This window comes from Equus asinus, chromosome 21 (assembly GCF_041296235.1).
Source record: "Equus asinus isolate D_3611 breed Donkey chromosome 21, EquAss-T2T_v2, whole genome shotgun sequence".
Classification (NCBI taxonomy): domain Eukaryota; kingdom Metazoa; phylum Chordata; class Mammalia; order Perissodactyla; family Equidae; genus Equus; species Equus asinus.
Genome location: NC_091810.1, coordinates 56,848,326 through 56,870,966, shown reverse-complemented (window position 1 = coordinate 56,870,966; position 22,641 = coordinate 56,848,326). Strand labels below are relative to the sequence as shown.

The following is a 22,641-nucleotide window of genomic DNA, read 5'->3' as shown; positions in this document are numbered from 1 at the left end:
TAGAGTAAATCTTCTTCGCCAAAATATATATATATATATATATATATATATATATATATGAGTAAAATTTGAGGGGGAAACTAAAAACCAGTTGGTTGACTTAATTTTTTTTCTTTCAACCAATATTTCAGCCACAGGGTGACATAGGAGTGATATGTTACAAATTAGACACGACAATTTTTGAAAATAATAGATTTATTTCACACTATTGAGGCAGAAAGGGGCCAATTTGCTGCCTCCACAGAGTTATATTAAGGTCTTTCTGGAGGATGATCATGTGAGTTATATTGCATGAGTGTTGGACTTCTGTGCAGAATCCTATCACTGACCTTTGTTAAATGATTACATTATTTTGAAGTGTACCTCAGTTCCTCATCAGTAAAATGCATGAGTTGGCCTGAATGTTGTCTGGGTCAAGATTTTACTGTAGGGGATACAATTGTGGGTCCCTACCACAATCTTTATACAAATAAATTATGAAAGGATCAAAGGTTTACATGTAACAAGAATATTGCAGAATTGTTTTGTCATGGTAAAATGATTGAAACCACCTAAATTTCCATCTAGAGGAAAGTCCTTAAATAAATTATAGTTTATTTGTACAGTGGAGTGCTATGCAGCTTCTAAAGGGAGAGGCCCCTCTACATGTACAATGAATGAAAAGATCTCAAAGATATATAGATAGATATATATATTTTTTTAAAGATTGGCACCTGAGCTGACATCTGTTGCCAATCTTTTTTATTTTTTTCTTCTTCTTCTCCCCAAAGCCCCCCAGTACATAGTTGTATATTCTAATTGTGAGTGTGATGTATTTTTAAGTAGGAAAACAGTATGTATAGAGTACTACCATTTATGATTTAAAGAAGAAAGAAAGAGGGGGGAAAAGAAAATGTATTTGCCTATGCATACAAGAAGTATGCACAAAATGTCTGGTAGAATATAGGAAAACTGGCAATAGTGGTTACTTCCGGGGAGGGGAGCTGGTGGTTGGAAGTGGGTGGGAAGGAGACAATTTTCATAATTATTTGAACTTTTTGGATTAATTTTATTAGGTAGAGAGATAATATTCGATTCAAAATTGTCAGTTAATCAAAACAGATCTTGTTTTCTCATCAAAATGGAGTTCCTAAAACCTGCCTCACAGGGCTATCATGAGGGCTGGAGCAGATAATGTGAGCAACAGCCTAGCATTGTGCCTGCTTCAGAGTCACTGTCCCTGCACTTCCACCTCAGTTATCTAGACAATGTGGGCATCGCCTGCAAGTACACACTGACACAGAATGGCATTTTTTCCATCTCTATTGGCGTTGGAGCGTAGCAATAGTGAGAATTTGCAAAAGGGAAGGACTTGGTCTCCATAAAAGAGTGATTTCTAACACCTCACTCTTGTACCTGCAGAATTCTCCCATGAAAACCCATCTCATCAACCCCTGTTACCCTCGGAATTATACCACCACTTTCACTGGGGACCACATATTTGGCAGCTTCTGCACAGCGGACCTGAGGCCTGGAAGTTACAAGCCCAGTGCCATCATCACTTTTGAAGGAACCGGGGACCCATCCCTGTGTAGGGAAAAGGTGGCTTCTCTGTTTGACTTCGATGCTTGCCATGACCAGGAAGTCTGTTCCTTTGATGGAGTTTATCAGCCAAAAGTTAAGGGGCCGTTTGTGGTAAGAACAAAATCCATGGAAAGATTCCTTTTTCCCCCATTGAATACTTGTTTCTCATCTTTCTCTTTCTCTTCTGCTGACTTGTTTCCCACTTTCTTATTCCCATTCTGAGAACTAATTTCCTGCTGTACTACTTCCTTGCAGGCTTTTGCGGGATTCTACTACACAGCCAGAGCTATGAATCTTTCAGGTAGTTTTTCCCTGAACACCTTCAACTCAAGCACCTGGGATTTCTGCTCACAGAGTTGGAGTCAGGTCAGTATTTAAAGAGAAAGAATCAATATCGGTACAAAGCAGTAGAGCAGAGTGTATTCCATCCGTGTGCACGTGTGTGAACGTTCTGAATGTGACCTTTATGCTGTCCTGTTTTCACCACATCTATAAAATGGGGATCATAAGGAAACCCACATCATACCTGCACTGTGGATTAAAGTGCTAACCGCAGGCATGATGGTTGGAACAGTGTTTGGCAAATAATAAGCACTTATAAACTTAGAGATTATTCTTACGTGATATTTTCATTATATTATATAATTGTATTATTTTATAGTAATTTTTATTATGAGACTCTGGGTGATAAGATTCTTTAAAATAGGACTGTTGACCTAAGGTGTTCTGAAAGGTGCCTTTTAAAACATGCCTGCCTGGCCTTCCACTTACCTGCTTTGAACTTCCTTTCAGCTCCCGCAGCTGCTCCCCATGTTTGATGAGGTGTACGCCCGCTCCTACTGCTTCTCAGCCCACTATATCTATCACTTGCTGGTAAATGGATACAAATTCACCAAAGAGACTTGGCCCCAAATACATTTTAAAAAAGAAGTAAGTCAAAGCACAAGTTGTTTTCTCCTCTTCCTCTCAAGATAGCAGTTTGTGTGTACGTGTGTGAAAGAAATGCCTAAGGTAGAAGGGTATTGGTGATTTAAACTTGCTGAACAGAGCCGATGGGGTTATGATCAGTTGGAGCTTCTCAGAAGAGATGATAGCGAATTCACAGGAGGCGTTCACTGGAGACCCTCCCACTTGAGTAAAGGATTGGAGGCCAAGAGCCCATGGACTCAGTTCCGTGAGGCCAGGACTTATTTTATCATCCTCGTATTCCTGGCATTCAGCACAGGGCGAGAACCTAGAAGATGCTTAGTAAATGCTTGTTGAGTGAATAAACACATATGTTAAGGACTTGAGACTTCTCATCCTGAAAAGAAGCTTCAAATATAACAGCTTTTTTTTACAAGGATAGTAACTAATTGCTCACAGATTTTACGCAGATGCCAGAATAAGATAGAGCGTGAAGGATTACAGCATTAAATGAGAATTTTCCCTTGGAATGAGATTGAGGTCACTGTATTTCCTCTCAAGTGTCCAGAATGGTCTGAAGCTGGAATCACACCTGTCACAGGTGACTGGTCTCAGGAACCCTCTGGACCTTGTTTCTGTGCAAGACTCAGCTTTGCTAATAAGTTCATCCAGCAATATGTTCCCCAGGTTCTGGGAGGGTTTTCTCATGTCAGGAATAGCTGACAGAAAGCCTGAGGTATGTCTGGAGTAAGTCTGTTCAGTATTAGCTTCGGCAATAATTAGATCAAACCAATCAATATCTGGTATTAGGCCTGTGCTTGTCTACTTTTACATAAATAAAATTGAGTCATCCAGAAAGAGTCAGGATGTCTGAGACATATAAGGCCTGTCAGTAGCATGTGCTCTCTAAGCTTTGCTTCTGGTGAATCTAATTACCAGCAGAGTACATTAGGAAAACAGAGAATGACTTTCCATTGAATACCAATTTGGATGGATACAGAATTCTAGGCTTCGAGTTCCTTTCCTTTATTCATAAAGGGTTTTGTATCTAGTCAAATTAGTATCCAAAATGTGAGGGCATAAAAAGATGTCAGAAGATTTGCCACACAAAGACTTATGCTGAAAATATTTTTGGAGGAAGTAATTAAATAAGAAAAATAAATCCAGGAGATGTTATAAAAATATAGGAAGTAAGAATAAATGATGTGGCTTAAAATTTATATTAAGAAAGGAAACTAACACCAAAGAAAAGTAAAGGTGAAGAATCCACTCATAACAACCCAGAATTCAAGTATGGCTAATATCTACTGTGATTGGGGGTGGGGTGGGGGCGTCATAGGATACAAGAACATAAAAGTGGCCAAAGATGCTCATCTGGTATAGAGGAACATATATATATCATTTTTAAGGCAAGCAAGGAAAAAATAAATATAGGAAAATAGCACTAATTAAAAATTTGAAACTAAGATATTAGAAGGAAGTCCAAATATATCACAATCACAATAATTATAAATGGAGTAAACCTACTGATTAAAAGACAGACATTGTCAGATTGAATTTTTAAAAATCAAGTATATGTTGTTTCTAAGAGAAACACTTAGGCTTTAAGCCTCAGGATACGGAAAGATTGAAAGTTAAAAAAAAATGTTTAGTTATCAAACAAACACTACCCAAAAGAAAACTGGCGTAACTGTTTAATATCTGACAAAATAAGTCTTTCAGATAAAGAGCATCAATTGAGATAGAGAGGATTACAACATAACAATAAAAAGTTCAATTCATTACAAAGATTGCAAGTTCGAAACATTTATATATCTAATAAAACAGCCGAAAAGCATGTAAACAAAAATTGATAGAACTACCAGAAGAAATTGACAAGATCTATTTCCCATTTACACTGACCTTGTGTTCTTAGAAACTGGAACTGGGTTCAGTGAATCACTCGTTACCCTCTTTCTTGAGCCACAGACACTTGTGTACCCAACAACAGGAAAACTTTCACTGTTGTTAACTGAACCCTCTTCACACTTGGCTGTGGCGAGTTTGTGAGGATTTGTTCTTCTGACTGTTTTCTCTGCAGTGTTGGAGGTAGGGCCTCGAGACTTTGTGGTCACGGGGACCTGGGTTCTCGCCTAGTCTCTGCAGTGTCTGAACGTGGGCAAGTCCTCTGGCCTCCTTAGGCCATAGTTTCCTGTGGGTGTTTCATGAGGGTGACAGTGGGGTGCCCCAGGTATGTCATTCCCACCTTGAGCCCTGCCCTGAGAACTGAGCCATCTCCTCTACTCCACAGGTGGGAAATAGCAGCATAGCCTGGTCTCTCGGCTACATGCTCAGCCTGACCAACCAGATCCCAGCAGAAAGCCCCCTGATCCGCCTGCCCTTGAAGCCATCTGCCTTTAGGTGCACCGTCGCCTTCTTCTCCGTAGTGACCTTGCTGTGTCTGGCGTTCCTTGTGTACCTGTGTGTGTCATCCAGGAATCAGAGGCGTGCCCAGCAGGCCTTCACTCATGCAGTGGATTCTGCGTGAGCCTCAAAAAGCAGCTCCTGGAGCCTAAGAACCAGCGTGGGTAGCACCAGACAATGCAAACAAAGTGTCCCTCTTCAGGAAACACCACTAAAGTGAAATACCTAGGTCATGTGCCTCTCTGATACTGATTTATGCCAAAGCACCTCTTGGGGAGTCCCTCAACTGTTCTGTGCACATTGGTCCCCCAGTGACCCACCTAGGGGAGTAATGTTGACCTACTTGCTGACCTACTTAGGGAACAGAGGACAGACAGACCATCAAGGTTAGGCTCTTTATTCCAAGTGCCCCAGAGGAAGAGTAAGTTGAGAATATGACAGTTTAATGTTGAAGAATTGACCTCAAGACTCAGTTTCTATTTTTCCTCCCTCAGCAATGCCATATTCCTCCAGGCAAGTTTGGAAACTGGCAGGCCCCCATTAAGCATTTGGCCCAGTAAGATATCTCATTTTATGGCTTCCTCCCATTGATCCTTAACTAAGACTTTCCTTTAGCGATCCCATAAACATTGAGCTCCCTCAGACTGGCAGAATATAGTATCTGGAGGGGAAGACTCCTTTCCCCCCGATGACAGTGGCCGTAGCCAGACTTCTGTCATGCAGGCAGGACCTGAAGGACAGACACACAGACAGTCTCCCAGAAAACTGCAGGCCATTCCCAAAGTGAGATTCCCACTCAGTGCTCTGGTCATTAGCTTGCAGCCTGTAAATCATCGGCCTTCCCTCCCGTTCACATTGCTGTGTTCTCCTGCAAAACATGCACTCCTAGAGGGGCTATTGTGTTCCAAATCTTTTTGCATTTGCTAGGCTTTTCCTTAGAGCTGTCTTTTCATCGTTAGCTGGGTTTGTACATTTTGCCCACCATTCCCACAGGTGTACCTGATGCCGAGACATCCTATTCTATGATTTTGTTACCAATTACTTTCCTAGATCATAGCCCTCTCTGTATAGTAGCCATACTTCTTGACTTTGTGGAAAGAAAGGAAGCTGCAGGGACAGTTAATTCCAAAGTGGGATGGGAAAGAACTCGAGCAACTCCAATGGCTGCAAACTAAAAATCAACATTATTTCAGATTGTTGTTTGTTGGCTGAATACAGAATAAAGGACTCTGATTTTGACTTGCAATGGTAGTATTTACCAGAGGAAGTTTTGAAAATTTTCTTAAGAAAACTTTCCTAGTGAGTTAAGAAAATCATGCATTAATATCCCCTTTATTCCAGAGAGTTCAAAGTGCTTCACTTTAATAAACCTTTGGCTCCTTGAGATAAGTGAGGCGAACATTTCTTTACCTTATTTGACATTCAAAGCTTCTGTAAGGCCACAACCTGCCATTCAGATCTTGATTCCCACCAAGAATGGCTGCACCCATTCCAAGATGCACCTTTGCTCACACAGTTCTCCCTATCAGACTGTGGGTCGTCCTCCCACCAGTCCAAATAATGCTTGTTTCTCAAGGCCCCATGCTAGCTCTACTTCTTCCACAAAGTTTTCCTTGCACGCACACACACGCGTGCGCGCGCACACACACACACTATGATCTATCTCTTTGACTACATTTAAAAAACTGTGTAATATATTATTATTTATTTGTATATGTGCATATGGCTTATTTCTAAAGTAGACAGTAGGCTACTTAAGCGCAATGCCTATCATTCATTACTCACTCATTCATTCATCAGACATCCAAAAAACAACTACTATCGGCCTAACACCTCGCCAGGTGTGATCTTGGATTTGGATAAGTGCTATGAATATAGTGTATACTTGGCATATTTGTTGACTGATGTTATTTCCATAAATGACATAAATGAGGGATGGACAATAAACTGTAGAGATATCAGACAAAAATAGCATCCGAATACCAAGAGTTTGCAAGAAAAAAAGGATATGTCTGTGCAGGAAACAGGGCCAAGGTTCCAGGAAGGCAAGTTGTAGTCAACGTTTCTAGCCCATTTGGGAACTTGGAATAAGCTGATGAAGTATTTTGGGTTTTCTGACATATATCAAAGAATTCTTATGAGATGGGCCATCATGAAATCTGCAGTCCAAGTAACATATGTAGTATTACTATGGTAGGCAGAAGTCTAAAATTGTCCCCAGCACCATCGCCCTCTGGTGTTACTCCCGAGATGATGATGTTGCATGGTAAAAGAGATTTGCAGATGAAATTACTAATCAGGTGACCTTAAAATGGAGAGATTACCCATGTAGGCCTAATCTCTTCACATGAGCTCTTTAAAGGTAGAGTATTTTTTCCAGAGGAAGTCAGTTTCAAAGCATGAGAAGGATTTGACATCTGTTGTTAACCTGAAGATGGAGGAGGCCGGGTGGAAAGGGCCTGAGAGCAGCCTCTAGGAGCTAAGAGCAACCCCTGGCTGACAGCCAGCAAGAAAACAGGGGCTTCAGTCCTGAAACTGCAAGGAACTGGGTTCAGCCAACAACTGAATGAACTTGGAAGCGTATTTCCCCAGAGCCTCCAGATAAGAGCTCAACCCCACTGACACATTGATTTCAGCCTTTTGAGGCTCAGCAGGGAACCCAGTTGAGCCCACCCAGACTTCTGACCTACAGAACCTGAAGTTGGTTTTAGGCCACTAAGTTTGTGTCAATTTGTTACACAGCAATAGAAAATTAATACAACTACAGAACCCAAGCCCCAAGGCTCCAACCAGAGCAAGTGCTTACATTTGAAATATGTGGTGAAGATAAAAGCGATGCGGTGTCGCCAATTGTGCCCATTCCTTCCAAGAGCCATGTGAGAGAGGAATGGGCTCAGTGGTAAAATCATGTGCCAACATCACTCAGCCAGCAGCATTTCAGGAGGTGGAGACTGTGAGTTGAGATTCCAGCCTGGTTGAGTCTAAAGCCCATTATGTCCATCACATTTCCTTTTACAAAGAAAGACAGTATCATGTAGCAGTTAAGAGTTTGGCTTTAGAATTTTATCATCCAACATACCCATTCACAGACAGACTCTTTATTTATGACAAAGATGTCATGTTAGAGCAGCGGGAAAAGATGTGGGACTATTGGGTTTCCATATGGAGAAAAAAGAGAATCTGACCCCTTCCTTATACCATTTTCAAAAATCATTTCCAGGTAGGTAAAGACCTAAGTGTAAAAGATACACCTATAAAGATTTTAGAATAGAATGTAGGAGAAAATTTTTGAGATCTTGAATAAAGGAAAGGTTTCTTAAACTGTACACAAAAAAGCATTAACATAAAAAATACTTGATATATTTGATTACATTAAAATTAAGAACTTCTGTTGATCAAAAAACACCATTAAAAGAGTGAAAAGACAAGCCACAGAGGGGAAGAAGGTATTTGCAACATATATAACTGATAAAGGACTAGTTTCCAAAGTATATGAAGAACTCCTGTAAATCAGTGAGAAAAAGGCAGATGATGGGCTGGCCTGGTGGTGCAGCCGTTAAGTTCACACGCTCTGCGTCTCAGCGGCCCGGGGTTCGCCGGTTCGGATCCTGGGCATGGACATGGCACCGCTTGGCACTCCAGGCTGTGGTAGGGGTCCCACATATAAAGTAGAGGAAGATGGGCACGATGTTAGCTCAGGGCCAGTCTTCCTCAGCAAAAAAGAGGAGGACTGGCATTAGTTAGCTCAGGATAATCTTCCTCAAAAAAAAAAAAAGAAAGAAAAAGGCAGATGATCCAATTTTTCTAAATGAGCAAAAGGCTCAAAAAGACACTTCACAAAAAGAGAAATCTAAATGTCCAATAAATATGAAAAGGTGCTCAATCTCATTCATAGATTGGGTCAATGCAAATTAAAACTACAATGTGATAACAGAATATATCCATTAGTTAGGCAAAAATTTAAATATCTGACAATACCAAGTGTCAATGAGAGTGTAGAACAACGGGAACTCTCATACACTGCTGGTGGGAATGTCAATCAATGCAACCTCCCTGGGAAACTGTGGTATTGTCTAATAAAGTTGAAGATTTACATACAAATGACCCAGAAATTCCAGTCCAAAGTATATACTACCTTAGACATATGTGTTCTAATGTACACCAGGATACATGCCTAAGAATGTCCTTACCAGCAACCAAGATGCGCATCTCATAAAATGGAAGAAGGAATAATGAAATATCTGTACTAGAAAATACCATACAGCATGAAAACAAAAGAACTACAAATATACGTTCAATATGGATGGATCTTAAGAAGGTAAATTTAAGGGTAAAAAGCAAGTCACAAAAAATATATATGTAGTATAATTCCATTTATATACAGTTCAAAAACAGGCAAAACTAAACACAGAAAGTAAACTCTAAACAAAAGCAAGGAAATTATTACTCTTCAATTTGGGGGAGGATGGAGGTTGTATTTGGAAAGGGATAAATGAGTGTCTTAGTCTGCTAGGGCCACCATAACAAAATACCACAGATGGTGGCTTAAACAGTAGAAATTTATTTCTCACAGTTCTAGAGGCTGAGAAGTCCAAGACCCAGGTGCCAGCCAATCCAGTTTCTGGTGAGAGCCCTCCTTCTGGTTTGCAGACAGCCGCCTTCTCGCTGAGGCCCCACACGGCCTTCCCTCTGTGCTTGCTGGTGGGGAGAGGGGGGTGTGAGCTCTCCGGTGTATCTGTTTATAAGGAACTAATCTCATCATGAAGACCCCAACCTTATGACCTCACCTAACTTTCAGTACCTCCCAAAGGCCCCATCTCCAATTACCATTACACTGGGGGTTAGGGCTCCAACATATGAATATTGGGGGGACACAAACATGTGGTCCGTAACAACAGGACTTGTGGGGTGATAGTGATGTTCTATAATAGGATAGTAGTCACAGGTGTTACCATATTTCAACCGTTTATACACTTTCTATATGTCTTATATGACCTTTAAAAAATAAAATTATATATCTGGGTTAACTCAAAGATTTGCTACCTCTGTGATCTTCATAAAGTCTTTCGATCTCTTTCAGCCTTGATTTCCTCATATATAAAGTGGGGATAATACCCACCTCCTGGGATAGTTAAGAGAAAATTTAGCACTTTGCCAGTGCCTGGCACAGAGTATGGCCAATGAATAAAGGTTTTAAATGTATTTCTTTTGCCTATTTACTTATTCCTTCATTTACTCATCATATATATTTACCAAAAGTTCCATGTGCTGAGCATCGGGCTGAGTGATCCAGGCTGTAGGAGAAATGAGACAAAGTTCTTTCCTCTTGAACACGTGAGACCTGAAGGCCCTCTGCTGGAGCCAGGAGAAAATCCTGCCCTGGTTGCACTTTTGGTTTTTTTCCTCCCTAATTAAAGACACTGAAAAAAGTCATCAGTTCGAAAATATTTCTTTCATATTGACACTTTTATTTTTATTTATTTATTTTTAATTGAAGTAACATTGGGTTATAACATTATATAGCTTTTGGATGTACATCATAATATATTTCGAATTCTGTGTAGATTACATCATGTTCACCACCCAAAAACTAATTATAGTCCATCCCCTCACATGTGAGCCGAATCACTCCTTTTGCCCTCCCCCTCCATCCCCCATGGTAACCACCAATCCATTCTCGGTTGGTATGTGTTTGTTTGTCGTTTTTATCTTCTACTTATGAGTGAGATCATACGGTATTTGACTTTCTCCCTCTGACTTATTTCACTCAGCATAATGCCCTCAAGTTTCATCCACGTTGTCACAAATGGCCGGATTTCATCATTTCTTATGGCTGAGTAGTATTCCATTGTGTATAAATACCACATCATCCTTATCCATTCATCTCTTGATGGGCACCTAGGTTGCTTCCAAGTCTTGGCTATTGTGAATAAAGCTGCAATGAACATAGGGATGCAGGTATCTTTATGCCTTTGTCTTTTCAAGTTCTTTGGATAAATACCCAGCAGTGGGATAGCTGGATCATATGGTAGATCTATTCTTAATTTTCTGAGGATACTCCATACTGCTTTCCCTAGTGGCTGCGCCAGTTTGCACTCCCACCAGCAGTGTACAAGCGTTCCCATCTCTCCGCATCCTCTCCAACGTTTGTTGTTTCCTGTCTTGTTAATTATAGCCATTCTGACCGGAGTGAGGTGATACCTCATTGTAGTTTTGATTTGCATCTCCCTGATAGCTAATGATGTTGAGCATCTTTTCATATGCCTGTTGGCCATCCGTATATCTTCTTTGGAGTAATCTCTGTTCAGATCTTTTGCCCACTTTTTAATTGGGTTGTTGGTTTTTTTGTTGTTGAGCTGTATGAGTTCTTTGTATATTTTGGATATTAACCCCTTATCTGATATATGGTTTGCAAATATCTTCTCCCAATTGTTAGGTTGTCTTTTTGCTTTGTTGATGATTTCCTTTGCTGTGCAGAAGCTTTTTAGTTTGATGTAGTCCCATTTGTTCATTTTTTCTTTTGTTTCCCTTGCCCGGTCAGACATGGTACTTGAAAATGTGCTGCTAAGACTGATGTCAAAGAGCGTACTGCCTATGTTTTCTTCTAGGAGTTTCATGGTCTTGGGTCTTACATTCGAGTCTTTAATCCATTTTGAGTTGCTTTTTGTGCATGGTGTAAGGGAATGGTCTACTTTCATTCTTTTGCATGTGGCTGTCCAGTTTTCCCAACACCATTTATTGAAGAGACTCTCCTTTCTCCATCGTATGCTCTTGGCTCCCTTGTCAAATATTAGCTGTCCATAAATGTGTGGGTTTATTTCTGGGCTCTCGATTCTGTTCCATTGATCTGTGTGTCTGTTTTTGTGCCAGTACCATGCTATTTTGGTTACTATGGCTTTGTAGTATATTTTGAAATCAGGGAGTGTGATACCTCCAGCTTTGTTCTTTTTTCTCAGGAATCCTTTGGCTATTCGAGGTCTTTTGTTGTTCCATATAAATTTTAGGATTCTTTGCTCTATTTCTGTGAAAAATGTTGTTGGAACTTTGATAGGGATTGCGTTGAATCTATAGATTGCTTTAGGAAGTATGGACATTTTAACAATGTTAATTCTTCCAATCCAAGAGCATGGAATAGCTTTCCATTTCTTTGTGTCTTCTTCGATTTCTTTCAACAATGTTTTATAGTTTTCGGTGTACAGATCTTTCACCTCTTTGGTTAAGTTTATTCCTAGATATTTTATTCTTTTTGTTGCAATTGTAAATGGGGTTGTATTCTTAATTTCTCTTTCTGTGACTTCGTTGTTAATGTATGGAAACGCAACCAATTTTTGTACATTGATTTCGTATCCCGCGATTTGACTGTATTCCTTTCTTGTTTCTAAAAGTTTTTTAGTGGATTCCTTAGGGTTTTCTAGATATAAAATCATGTCATCTGCAAAGAGTGACAGTTTCACTTCTTTTCCAGTGTGGATCCCTTTTGTTTCTTTCTTTTTTTTTTTTTTTTTGCCTGATTGCTCTGGCTAGGACTTCCAATACTATGTTAAATAAGAGTGGTGACAGTGGGCATCCTTGTCTGGTTCCTGTTCTTAAAGGGATAGCTTTCAGTTTTTCTCCATTGAGAATGATATTTGCAGTGGGTTTGTTATATATGGCCTTTATTATGTTGAGATATTTTCCTTCTATACCCATTTTATTTAGAGTTTTTTCATAAATGGATGCTGTATCTTGTCAAATGCTTTCTCTGCATCTATTGAGATGATCATGTGATTCTTATTCTTCATTTTGTTAATATGGTGTATCACGTTGATAGATTTGCAGATGTGTTGAACCATCCCTGCATCCCTGGAGTGAAACCCACTTGATCATGATGTAAGATCTTTTTAATGTATTGTTGTATTCAATTTGCTAGTATTTTGTTGAGGATTTTTGCATCAATGTTGATGAGTGATATTGGCCTGTAATTTTCTTTTTTTGTGTTGTCCTTGTCTGCTTTTGGTATCAGGATAATGTTGGCTTTGTAGAATGAGTTAGGAAGCCTCCCCTCATCTTCAATTTTTTGGAAGAGTTTGAGAAGGATAGGTATTATGTCTTCTTTGAATGTTTGGTAGAATTCACCAGGGAAGCCATCTGGTCCTGGACTTTTATTTTTTGGGAGGTTTTTGATTGCTGTTTCGATCTCCTTACTGGTGATCGGTCTATTCAAATTTTCTACTTCTTTTTGGTCCAGTTTTGGATGGTTGTATGTTTCTAAGAATTTATCCATTTCTTCTAGATTATCCAATTTGTTGGCGTATAGCTTTTCATAGTATTCTCTTATTATCTTTTGTATTTCTGAGGTGTCTGTTGTAATCTCTCCTCTTTCATTTCTGATTTTATTTTTTTGAGCCTTCTCTCTCTTTTTCTTGGTGAGTCTAGCTAAGGGTTTGTCAATTTTGTTTATCTTCTAGAGAACCAGCTCTTCGTTTCACTAATTTTTTCTATTGTCTCTATTTCACTTATTTCTGCTCTGATCTTTATTATTTCCTTCCTTGTGCTGATTTGGGCTTTGTTTGTTGTTCTTTTTCTAGTACCTTTAGATGCGCTTTTAGATTATCTATTTGGGATTTTTCTTCTTTGTTGAGGTACGCCTGAATTGCTATAAACTTCCCTCTTACAACCGCTTTTGCTGTATCCCACAGATTTTGGCATGTCATGTTTTCATTTCCATTTGTCTCCAGTAATTTTTTGATTTCTTCATTGACCCAATTGTTGTTCAGTAGCATTTTCTGTAATCTCCACATTTTTGTGGCTTTTCTGGTTTTCTTCCCATAGTTGATTTCTAGTTTCATACCTTTGTGGTCAGAAAAGAAGTATGGTATTATTTCGATCTTCTTAAATTTATTGAGACTTGTTTTGTGGCCCAATATGTGATCAATCCTGGAGAATGTTCCATGTGCATTTGAAAAGAATGTGTATAGATATTTACAAGTGTTATATTTTCTTGTTGGATTGTTCCCTTTATCATTATGTAGTGCCTGTCTTTGTCTCTTGTTACAGTTTTTGTTTTAAAGTCTATTTTATCTTATATAAGTTTTGCTACCCCTGCTTTCTTTTCTTTGCCATTTGCATGGAATCTTTTTCCATCCTTTCACTTTCAGTTTGTGAATGTCTTTAGGTCTGAAGTGTGTCTCTTGTATGCAGCATATACATGTGTCTTGGTTTTTTATCCAGTTGGCCACCCTATGGCATTTGATTGGAGCATTTAGTCCATTGATGTTTAAAGTAGCTATTGATAAATATGTATTTATTGCCATTTTGTTACTGTTTTTTCTGGGTGTTTTAGTAGTTCTTCTCTGTTCCTATCTTTTTCTCTTGCTCTCTTTCCTTGTGGTTTGATGGCTATCTTTAGTAATATGTTGAATTTCTTTTGTCTTACTTTCTTGCTTGCTTATTATAGGTTTCTGATTTGTGATTACCATGAGGATCCTATTTAATATTCCATGTATGGAATAGTCTATATCGAGTTGACAGACTCTTTGCCTTGACCTCTTTCTAAAAGCTCTACTTTTTCACTCCCCTCCTCCCACATTTTATGTTTTTCAAATCATATATAGTCTCTTGTTTAGTGTGTGTCTATCCATTACCCTCTTATCATTGAAATAGGTGATTTTAGTACATTTGTCTTTTAACCTTCATATTATCTTCACAGGTAGTTGATCTGCTACCTTTACTATATTTTTACCTTTACAAGTGATTTTGTTGCCTGTTTTGTTGTTGTTTTGTTTTTTTGATAATAATTTTTTTTATCTCTATTTGTGGTCATTGCTTTCCCACTTAAATAAGTCCCTTCAGCATTTCTTGCAGAACTGGTTTCTTGGTGATAAACTCCTTTAATTTTTGCTTGTCTGGGAACCTCTTTATCTCTCCTTCCAATCTGAATGACAACCTTGATGGATAGAGTATTCTTGGCTGTAGGTTTCTTCCTTTTAGCACTTTAAATACATCGTGCCACTCTCTTCTCGCCTGTAGGGTCTTGGCTGAGAAGTCCGCTGATAGCTTGATGGGCTTCCCTTTATATGTCACTTGTGGCACTTTTCTTGCTGCTTTTAGGATTCTCTGTTTATCTTTAATTTTGGACATTTTAATTATAGTATGTCTTCGTGTGGGTCTCTTTGGGTTTATCTTGTTTGGAGCTCTCTGTGCTTCCTGAACTTGGATGTCTGTTTCCTTCCTCAGATAGGAAAATTTTCATCTATTATTTCTTCAAATAAATTTTCTACCCCTTTGTCTCTCTCTTCTCCTTCTGGGGCACCTATAATCTGAATGTTAGCATGCTTGATATTGTCCCAGAGTTCCCTTAGACTGTTCTCATTTTGTCTAATTCTTTTTTCTTTTTTCTGTTCTGCTTGGGTGATTTCCTCTAGTCTTTCATCTAGCTTGCTGATCAGTTCTTCTGCAGCCTCTACTCTGCTATTGAGTCCCTCTGGTGAATTTCTCATTTCCAGTATTGTATTCTTCATTTCTGATTTTTTTAAATATCTTCCAGTTCTTTGCTGATGTGTTCACTGTGTTCCTCCAGTCTTCTCTCCATATCTGCGAGCCTCCTCATGATATTTTGTTTGAACTCTTTGTCAAGTAGGTCACTTGTTTCTGTTTCATTTAGTCTTTTTTCTGGGGTTTTGTCCTGTTTCCTTGCTTGGAAAGTATTCCTTTGTCTCCTCATTATGCCTCTTTCTGTGTGCTTATTTCTATGTATTAGGTGAGTCGGCTATGTCTCCTGATCTTGGAGAAGTGGCCTTATGTATGAGATGCCTTATGAGGCCCAACAGTGTGCTTCCCTCTCATCACCAGTCCAGAAGATCCAGGAGTGACCCCTTTGTGGGCTACTTGTGTCCTTCTGCTGTGGCAGGGTTGCTCCCACTGCAGGAACCCAGGGAGTCTAGTCTTTCCTTCCCTGGCCACCTGTTTGTAAATCCCATTTGGGGAGCCTCAGCACTGTTGGCTACAAAGTCTATCAGCACACTCCTACTGCAGTTTTCCTCTTAATTGCATTGGTGCCCAGTGTAGCTGGTTGCTAGGCTCAGGGGCTTACATTTGTGATAGGCCTCAGGCCTACAAGGCTGTTGTCAGTTCTCTTAGGAGTGCAGTTGAGTGCAGCTGGCCCTAGGCATGGGAGCACTTAATTGTTTCAGGCTTTGGAAGGTGGGACTGATCCTTTTTATGGCTATTTGTGAAGCACAGGTCTTCTGCCTTGATAAGCCTCATACCCCCCCACCCCCAGGACCACACACACTGTCAACACAGTCCTGGTTGGTGCACACTTCTCAACCCCCTGGAGCGTACCCCAATGCCGCACTGCAGAGGCCCCCACCTCTCCACCAATGCCCCCCACAGTTCACCTGATCCTCACACAGGCCCTGCCCCACAGAGGCAGACACTCTTGCCTGCCTGTAGAGGATCAAGACACCCAGTCAATGCAGGCTGAAAAGTAGCCTGAGGGTTTGCCATTAGGTGGGGCCAGTCCCTAGGGGGGGTTGTCTGCCCTGGCTGAACTGGATTAAATCTGTGCTCTAGTGGGCGTGGCAGACCCCTGGGCTAACAGGCCAAGGGATGAACCTCAATGGTGCCCACCAGGGTCTGTGTCAGCACTCCTGGACCAGTTCAGAACAATGGCCCCCACCAATGTCTCAGTCTCCAGAGAGGTCCCTCCTCTCACCAAGATTCCCCAGAACCCACCAAGTGAGTCCCATTTCACCAAAGGACTGTCAGCCTTCTCTCTGGTGATTTTAGGTTGCTGCAATGAGTGAGTTTGTGCATGTGCCCTTTAAGACCCAGGTCTTTTCAGCTTTTGGTGGATAGCTTTTCTGGGGATATCCTCACTGCAGTTAATAGCCAGCAAAGCCAGATGGTAAGACCCCCATCTCAGTTGGGCTGAGTCTGAAGGATGCTTATAGCAGTATTGCCCCGACTCCGGACCTCACTCCTCCATGGAGGCCTGCGTACCTTAGCGTGGCTCCCGCCTGGCCAGCTGAGAAGCTCTGCTGCTCCCAAAGGTGGTTTTTTTCCTCTCCAGCAGGAATTCCTGCCTCTTCTGCCTTAGTCAGGACTGTCCCTTGTGGGGGTTCTTTTTATCCAGTTTACAGTTTTCTCTCCAGGGTAATTTTTCCAAAAAATAGTTGCAACCTGGTTGTGTTCATGGGAGGAGAGGAGTTCAGAGTCTGCTTATGCCGCCATCTTGACGAGATCTCCGAAAATATTCTTAATTTTATAAAATAATGAGACAACTGGACATCTGAACATTTGATGATATCAAGGAATTGCTGTTACTTTTTGTTCAGGTGAGATATGACATTGTGTATTTTTTTTTTCAAGAATCTTTACCATTTAGATAGTTCCTAAACTATTTCCAAATGAAATGACATGTCAGGTATAGTGGTCAGGGTTTAAAGTATAAGACATACTTAAGAGATTTGCAAGAAATTGGCTTATGTGATTGTGGGGGCTGACCAGGCAAATCCGAACCCTGAGGCCAGGCCATCAGGAAGGGCAGGCTGGAGGTCTAGGCTTTGAGTTACCGCGGCTCTCCCCAGGGGGAATTTCTGCTTTCTCAGGGAAGACTTGGCTCTGCTCTTAAGGTCTTTCACCTGATTTACTCAGGCTTACCCAGATTACCTAGGCTAATTTCCCTTACTTAAATACAACTAATTTTGGGTTTTAATCACATCTACAAAATACCTTCACAGCAACACCTAATTAATGAATAACTGAGGATTGTAGCCTAACCAAGCTGACACATAAAACTGACCATCACATCTGTGAATTGATTCAAAATAACATGGAAAGGAGGATGTGGATGGGACAGGGGTGGCCCATGGTTTGATGGTCCTTGAGGCTGGGGTGACGGGTACAAGGGGGTTCATTATACTATTCTGTCTGCTTTGTGTTCTTCACAATTTTCTACAGTAAAAGGGTTTTAAAGTATAATTTAAAAAACCCTCAGAAACTCACTGCTTTATAGTTCATATTTTTCTTTCTGGACCTTTTTCTCTATACATTTTTACATAGTTAAGATCATGCTGGAGTCAACAGTTTTATATCTTACTTTTTTCATAGCATTATACCATTGGCACTTTCACACCTCGTTAAAAATTCTTCCCAAATATCAAACAAAATGATTAAGAACTCAGGCCCTGACATCACACAAACCTGGTTCAAATCCCAGTTCTGCTGTTCATTGTCAGGTGACCTGGGCCTGAACTTCTTGGGCTCTCTATGCCTCAGTTTCTATAGTCGTTCAATCCATTCATTTATTTATTCAAGTAATACCGATTGAGTGTGTCCTTTGAGCCAGATCCTGTTCTAGGTGCTGTGGCTACACCAGTGAACAAAATAGATAAAGTCTCTGCCTTGACCGAGTTGACATTCTAGTGGGAGAAATAGATACTAAGAAACCAAATACCTACTCTACAAGGGGTTGTAACTAATCCAGAGGAAATAAAAGCAGAGTAAGGGGGATGGGGAGTGCCAGGAGCAGGGGATGGGGATTGCTACTTCAGACAAACAGGTCAGGAAAGTCTTTTCTGATAAGGGGACATTTGAACAAAAATTTGAAGAAAATGGAGTCAGCCATCTGAATATCTGGTGGAAAGGCATTTTCAGTAAAGGAAGCAGCATATGCAACGGCCCTGAGGTAGGAGCACATTCAAGATGTAGAGAGGAGGGCAGTGTGATTGGAGCAGAAACAACAACTAGAAGATGTAGGAAATGAGGTTAGAGAGTTAACAGGAAGTAGACTGTGCAAAAGGGAGCCATTGGAGGGTTTTGAACAGAGGAAGGACATTTGGCTTCTGGTTTTAAGGGTTGACTCTCTAGCCGCAGTGAGAAGAATGAAGTGAAGAGGGCAAGGGCAGAATCAGGGAAACCAATTGGTAGGCAATTAGAATCATCCAGATGCGGGGCTGGCCCGGTGGCACAGCGGTTAAGTTCGCACATTCTGCTTCTCAGTGGCCCGGGGTTTGCTGGTTCAGATTCCGGGTGCAGACATGGCACTGCTTGGCAAAAGCTATGCTGTGGTAGGCGTCCCACATATAAAGTAGAGGAAGATGGGCACGATGTTAGCTCAGGGCCAGTCTTCCTCAGCAAAAAGAGGAGGATTGGTGGCAGTTAGCTCAGGGCTAATCTTCCTCAAAAAAAAAAAATCATCATCTGGATGAGAGATGCTGGTAGCTTGGATCAGGGTGGTAGCAGTGGAGCCTGTGAGCAATGGTCAGATCCTGCATATATTTGAAAATAGAGCCCACAATGCTGATGTATGTATGTGGAGTGAGAGAGAGAAGGAGGAGTCAAGAATTATTCCAAAAATTTTATCTGAGCAACTGAAAATATGGGGTTGCCATTAACTGAGATGTGAATACAGCAGAGGGAGAGGGTTTAGTAGGAAGAAGGTTAGAATCCAGACTGCTTTCAAAAAAGACTATTAGCATGAGCACAGATCCAAAGCATGGGAGAATAGGAGAAAAGAAAACAGCAACAACATTTTGGCGCCTGAAAAGCTGATGGACTAAGGCTAATTGACTTAGCAGACCCAAGAAAGCTTAATCCTAAATCAACGAGGAAATTAAGAATCAACCAATTTAAACAGTAGCATCATCAAAAAGCTCAGGAATTCCTGGCATCAGGTACAGCTGAAAGTTGGGTTGGTGGGCATAAAATAAACATGATTCGTTTAAAGCTGTTTAAGTAGTAGTAGCTCCCTAATCTTTTCTCCCACTCTTCGCTGATGAGCGATTACCTCTCCCCAGCTCAGCCAGAGGAACCAGAAGGCACAAGTCACAGTTGCAGGTAGAGGTATCACACCCAAAACAGTAGGATTAGGGAATGAGCTCATATTCAGTGTTTTGACTCCAAGCCCTCTAACCCCATTAACACCCAGGTTCTGGGCTAACTTTGTCTTCCAGGCAGGACATCAGAAGAGTCTTCTTTTATGGGGAATCCAAGCAGTCCAGGAGGAAGGACAAAATGTGCTGGCACTTGGAGTTCCCCAGTCAGATCATCCTATACTGAAGCTTAAGTCAACAGCTCAGAACTTCCATCAGCTTTTTATCCCTCCCCCGCTTAAATATGAGAAGATCAACAAGATTGCCAAGTATCTAAGGAAAGCCTCATTACAGTTTTAGTGGAGTGTCAGGTAGGAATGCAATTGGACATTTGTGTTCTATCAGCCATCTTTACCCAGGTCTTTCTATATGTTGTTATTCTTATCTCTCCTCTGCCTTTTCTCATTTGCCCTCTTCTTTCCTAAAAAAAAAAAAAAAAAAAAAAAAAGTAGTGCTCTAAGAGGCCCCTCATTTTGTTCCTTTGCTCTTGTCTGCCTAAAACTCACCTCTGAATCATCTTAGAACTTGACCTCTTAGCAAGGGGAAAGTCTCGTTGCTTTTCTCTGGATTTCAGAACCATGGCCAGGGATAAAAATACACTCTATGGATGCCGTGGGCTCCATCACACACTCCTGATTGGAGTGTAAATTGGTGTCAACTTTCTGGAAAACTATTTGGTAATATCCTGCAAGGTTTTAAATGAGCATATCCCTCAACTCTACAATCTTATTTCTAGGAATTTATTCTAAGGATTTTTTTTTAATGTGGACATTCTTATTAGAGATACATACTGAGATATTTATGGATACATTGATACAATGTCTGAGGCAAAATAAAATTATTTTGCTTCAAAATAATTGTGTTTGGTGGAGTATATTTACATCTTCTCATATGAGAGTCACTAGGCACATGTGGCTATTGAGCTAGTCCATTTGAAATGTCCTGTAACTATATAATACACACTGGATTTCAATGACTTAGTACCAAAAAGAAAAAGTAAAATGTCATTAATAACTTGCATATTGGTTATATATTGAAATAACATTTTGGATATATGAGGTAAAATAAAATATATTAAAATTGTTTCACCTATTTCTTTCATCTTTTTCAAATGTAGCTACTAGAAAATTTTAAGTCACATTTAACTTACATTTTTAGTTATAAATATGGCTTGCATTTGTGGTTTACATTATGTTTCTATTGGACAGGACTGGTATAGAATCTATATATACTCACATAAAACAAAATTTCTCATTACACATGAACATGTTTGGATGATTGGCAATAAATGGGTAACTACTGAAACTAAGTGACGGGCACACGGGAGTTCATTATACTATTTTCCCTACTTTTGTATAGGATTGAAATTTTCTACAATATCAGTTTAAAAATATGTGAATAAAGCTGTTTTCACAAAGACATACATTCCTGTTTATATAACAGTAAAAAGGGGGCGGGGGAAGCCCAGTGCTCAATAACAGTAGAGGAATTGTTAAGTTAATTATGTTCATCTATGGGCTGTATGCAGTCATTAAATAATAAAATAAAAGTAATATCTAACATTTGAATGATATTCCAAGCTCTGTGATAAGTAAATTATATGCATTATATCATTTAATATTTACAACAGCTATATGAGGTAGATAAAATTTTTATCCTCTGACCCTCTCCCCTTAACTCCAGATTTATATACTTAATAACCTATCAATCAACATCTATTAGCTGGAATATATGGATAAAGAACAAAACAAACTAACAAGAAAAAGTGAATTGGAAGAAATAGAAACCATGCATGGAAAAGAAAACTTTAAACAAAAGAGGAAACTATGATTAATACCTCAGAGAGATAAAAGAAGATATTGCATTTATTAAATAGAAACAAATTTTTTTAAAGGGCAGGTGGGATTCAGAAGGAAGAAACAGCTCTTGAAAATTAAAAACATGACAGCAGACATTGAAAACTTACTAGAAGGGGGGCCAGCCTGGTGGCGCAGCAGTTAAGTTCACATGTTCTGCTTCTTGGCGGCCTGGGGTTCACCGGTTCGGATCCCAGGTGCAGACATGGCACTGCTTGGCAAAAGCCATGCTGTGGTAGGTGTCCCATGTATAAAGTAGAGGAAGATGAGCACGGATGTTAGCTCAGGGCCAATCATCCTCAGCAAAAAGAGGAGGATTGGCAGTAGTTAGCTCAGGGCTAATCTTCCTCCAAAAAAGAAAGAAAACTCGCTAGAATGTTTGGAAGTTAACATTGAGGCAAACCCTCAGAAAGTAGAGAAAAAAGACAGAGGAATAGGAAAAAGGAGTGAAAAGACTAGAGAATTTCAAAACCAGTCCTCAAAGGTCCCCATCTGGATAACACAAGTTCCAAAAAGAAAAAATAGAAAAGAGGAAGTTACTCATGAAATAAAAAGAAAATTTTACCCTGAACAGAAGGACATGATTGAAAAGACCCAGGCCAATGGATGAAAACTATAGGCACAAAACTATAAAATTTCAGAATGCTAAGATAAAAAAAATAGATCTAACAAGCTTTCAGAGAGAAAAAAAGCAAAAAACAGCTCATATACAAAGGCTCAAGATGAGAATAGCTTAGATTTCTCTACACTGACTCTGGAAGCAAGAAGACAAAGGAACAATGCCTTCAAAATTCCGAAGGAAAATTATTTTCAAACTGAGTTCTATATTTAGCCAAACCATCAATTAAGTGTGAGAACAGAATAGATATTTTCAGACAGTGTCCTTTCACAGGAAACTAACTGGAGAATGTGTTCCACTGAAACAAGGACGTAAACCAAGAAAAAGGAAGGCATGGGCTCTAGGAAAGAGAAGACATAATATGAGAGAAGAGAGGAAAGAAATCTCCAGGACAATGATGAAGGTATAGAGGGAACCTGCCCAGAATGAAGCAAGTCAG

At 40.0% G+C, this 22,641-nt stretch overlaps 1 protein-coding gene across 7 annotated transcripts in view; it reads left to right on the top strand.

Annotated features, from left to right (window-relative positions):
* The window catches only part of ENTPD3 (ectonucleoside triphosphate diphosphohydrolase 3), a 36,142-nt gene extending 29,306 nt beyond the window's left edge, over window positions 1-6,836 (top strand). For all 7 annotated transcript variants that reach the window (XM_014859649.3, XM_014859650.3, XM_070493277.1 and 4 more), the window contains exons 8-11: window positions 1,402-1,674; window positions 1,819-1,929; window positions 2,356-2,493; window positions 4,760-6,836. In XM_014859649.3, the coding sequence (XP_014715135.2) occupies window positions 1,402-1,674; window positions 1,819-1,929; window positions 2,356-2,493; window positions 4,760-4,996 (759 nt within the window). In that variant the 3' untranslated portion in view covers window positions 4,997-6,836. The remainder of the gene's footprint in view (window positions 1-1,401; window positions 1,675-1,818; window positions 1,930-2,355; window positions 2,494-4,759) is intronic.
* Window positions 6,837-22,641: the final 15,805 nt, after the last annotated feature.